This window comes from Mesoplodon bidens (assembly GCF_964165515.1).
Source record: "Mesoplodon bidens genome assembly, chromosome: 13".
Taxonomy (NCBI): domain Eukaryota; kingdom Metazoa; phylum Chordata; class Mammalia; order Artiodactyla; family Ziphiidae; genus Mesoplodon; species Mesoplodon bidens.
The window spans coordinates 77,059,933-77,063,363 of record NC_138169.1 but is presented as its reverse complement, the minus strand read 5'-3'; the positions used below and the strand labels follow the sequence as shown (position 1 = coordinate 77,063,363).

Below are 3,431 nucleotides of genomic sequence, written 5' to 3'. Positions count from 1 at the left end.
ATCTCATTTTTCCCTGTTGATCTTAAGGTTTGAAGTAACTTAATGACACAGAAAGCGATGGAAAGTAGAGGAAACGCTGGAATGGAGGAGACACGGTGGGAATATGAGATGGGCTGGTCCTGTATGTTCTCTCTTAACGTCTTCCCTTGTTTTTTCTTTCAACATTCAGAAGAAGTTATATTCTACGGCTACATTGTTATTCGTGGTCTGAAAAGTTGCACTTTCTTGTCAGTTGAAACAATATTGTAGGCTAGATTAAAATAGCATACTATTTAAAAGAATTTAGTAAAATTTTTAATTGAATTACTATTCCCCCACATTGTTTTATAAATCTGGATTTTCACATTTGTGACTTTTTCAACTTCATACTATCCAGGGACTGCCTTAACTTCAATAAAGTTACTAAACTTGGGGGTGAATTGGGAGTGGGGGGGTTGAGGAAAGAGGAAGAAGAGAGAAACAGAGAAACTGGAACTTGTAGCTGAAATAACAGAAACTAGTAAGGGCAAGGAAAGTTGTACTTGGGTTATCTACACAGTTTCATTGAAGAGGAATGGAGGAAGTTACAGGACCAAAAAATATATATTTATCTTGATTCTTGAAATTCCTGAAAATGATTTTTTATATTTTTCTTTTGAAGTATTACCTCTTGGTCTCATGAAACAAATGTTTATTCCATTTCAATTCAATCAACAGCACAGAGTTACATTTTTAAAATTAGGAAGAATGCAAGTTCTCCCAAGAGACATAAGATAGTCAAGTCAATTAATTTAACAAATAATTATAAACATATTATATGCCAGGTACTCTGTTACAGCAGTTGAATAAATCAGACACTGTCTTGCCTTCACAGAGCTTATAGATTAGCAAGAAAGAGGTTCAACAAGTGAGAGGGATGTGGACGAGGGGAAAATACTGGGTGCCATGGAGGAAGCAAAAATAAAACGAGAACTGACCTAGTCTAGGGAATCCAACAATAGAGACCGCACTTTGGATGAAATTTTCTGGAACAAATGAAGCTGAGTACTTGCTGAAGGATAAGTCTCTGAGAGAAAGTAAAGAGGCAGAGAAAGAGGTAATGATCTTGAAGATGAATTTCAGCTGCCTAATCCATATGTACCTTGAGTAGCATCTAACACAAACTATTCTAGAAATGAAAAGAACAGTATTTTAATTTAGCCCTACTTTAATAAGGTTAAAAAACAAAGACTACGTTAAATTTCAGCACTGAAACACGGACTATTTACATTTCTTTATATTTTTTAGTTCCTTAGCTGATTTCCTATAAACCTTTTAAATTTTTTCTATATTAAGAAATATAGATTCACTTCGCAGTGAAGATGGCGTCGGGCAGTGGGACAAAAAACTTGGACTTCCGCCGATAGCGGGACAAAGATGAATATGAGAAGCTCGCCGAGAAGAGGCTCATGGAAGAGAGAGAAAAGAAGGATGGAAAACCAGTGCAGCCAGTCAAGCGAGAGCTTCTCCGGCATAGGGACTACAAGGTGGACCTGGAATCCAAACTTGGGAAGACAGTCGTCATTACGAAGACCACCCCACAGTCTGAGATGGGAGGATACTATTGCAATGTCTGTGACTGTGTGGTGAAAGACTCCATCAACTTCCTGGATCACATTAATGGAAAGAAACATCAGCGAAACCTGGGCATAGACATGCGTGTGGAACGTTCCACTTCGGATCAGGTGAAGAAACGTTTTGAAGTCAACAAGAAGAAGATGGAAGAGAAGCAGAAGGATTATGATTTTGAGGAAAGGATGAAGGAACTCAGAGAAGAGGAGGAAAAGGCCAAAGCCTACAAGAAAGAGAAACAGAAGGAGAAGAAAAGGAGGGCTGAGGAGGACTTGACATTTGAGGAGGAGGATGAGATGGCAGCTGTGATGGGCTTCTCTGGCTTTGGTTCCACGAAGAAGAGTTACTGAGGCTTTCTATGCTTGGCTTTTTGCCAGGCCTAACTTTGTGTGTGGGGGCATCCTCTTTTGGGAGGTACTGGGGAAAGTCCTTAAGAGTGGCAGTGGGGAGGGCTAGAGGGTGGGTGTTTGTGGTTTCCCTGTACCTTGGGAGAGAGCACAGGATGCAAAGGAATGCGCTGTGGCATCTTCCTTCAGCCTCAGTATTTCACTGGAGACAGAGGACCTCTGATCATCTGAGTTCCCAATAAAGAAAAACCACCTCTTCTGAGGCTGCTTTCCCGAAAAAAAAAAAAAAAAGAAATATATATTAATTCTCATATATCTGCTTTCTGGAGTTATTTTTATTTAGCTAATGTAACAAACTCAAGGGAAGTCTGTTCTAATCAGAAATTCTGTCACCATTGGCCCACTGTCCATTTGCATCCTCTCTAAGAAATCATAACGCTGTTCTCAATAATCTGAGTCTTGTTTAGTTTCACACAATCACCACAACTCTTGCCTTTTCATCCTCTAGGAGCTGTATTTACCCCTTGAAGTTATTTGTAACCAAAAAACCTCCTCCAAGCAGGAAAACTTAAAGAAAAAGCATTGGTCAGAGAATTCAGTGTACAAAGTATTGGAGTGGGGAGGGGTTGAAGAGTCTTCATACACACCTGCCAGACTTGGTATGAGGGATTACTAAATTAGGAGGAGAAAGGGAATAAATTATGTTCAAGTATCTCAACATGAAGAAAAAGGAAGTACATTCCAGCCTCAAAAAACAGTGGGTCCTTTTTTTGTGGGCGGGGGGAGAATGCAGATTATAATTTCTACACAGAGAAACTATTTCGGGCATAGTGTCTATAATCTAAAAGATGTCATATTCCATTGTATCCAAAATAATAGAAATCAGAGTTGAGGGGAGAGCAGAAGAACGAGGATCCACAGTGTGATCCACCCCTGGTTCCACCTCCAAACACCTTCAGTGAAGTTACTAAACTTGGGGGTGAGAGGAGAGAGAGAAAGAAATGAGAGTTCATAAATATAGACAGTCCCCTGAACACCAGATCATCTGGAACCTCAGAGTTTTAATAATAGACAATGATAAGGGCAATGAAACTTGTACCTGGAGTTTGCTGGTATCATGGAACATCATCCAGACCGTCCGAGCCAACCCACACTGTACAATTTCTCTGAATAAGAAAAGGATTTCAGTTAGGGACAAATATTTTCTAGACACCCATGAAATCGCAGCTTCTCCTACTTAAAAGTAGAGTGGGGAATAGGCCACTATCTTGAAACCACATAACTCACAAATGCCCCCCATCCTTTAAAATGTTCCAAATGTACAATCTGATACCACATTTCTGACTAGCCACACTTTTAAAAGAACCACATCTTCAAATGCTAAAAGATAATCCCGAAAAGAAACAACAGATGTAAAAGTTGCAAACCCTGAGCCAACTTGTTAAAATATTTTCACAGCTAAGTATAGAAAAAGAGAACATAATTTTCAATTTA

At 39.3% G+C, this 3,431-nt stretch overlaps 1 protein-coding gene across 1 annotated transcript; it reads left to right on the top strand.

Annotated features, from left to right (window-relative positions):
- Positions 1-1,319: 1,319 nt before the first annotated feature.
- LOC308626842 (zinc finger matrin-type protein 2-like) lies at positions 1,320-2,209 on the top strand. The gene has a single exon (XM_081252339.1). It carries the CDS (start codon positions 1,428-1,430, stop codon positions 1,938-1,940), a length of 513 nt encoding a protein of 170 aa, XP_081108465.1. The 5' UTR covers positions 1,320-1,427; the 3' UTR covers positions 1,941-2,209.
- The last annotated feature ends 1,222 nt before the right edge of the window (positions 2,210-3,431 follow it).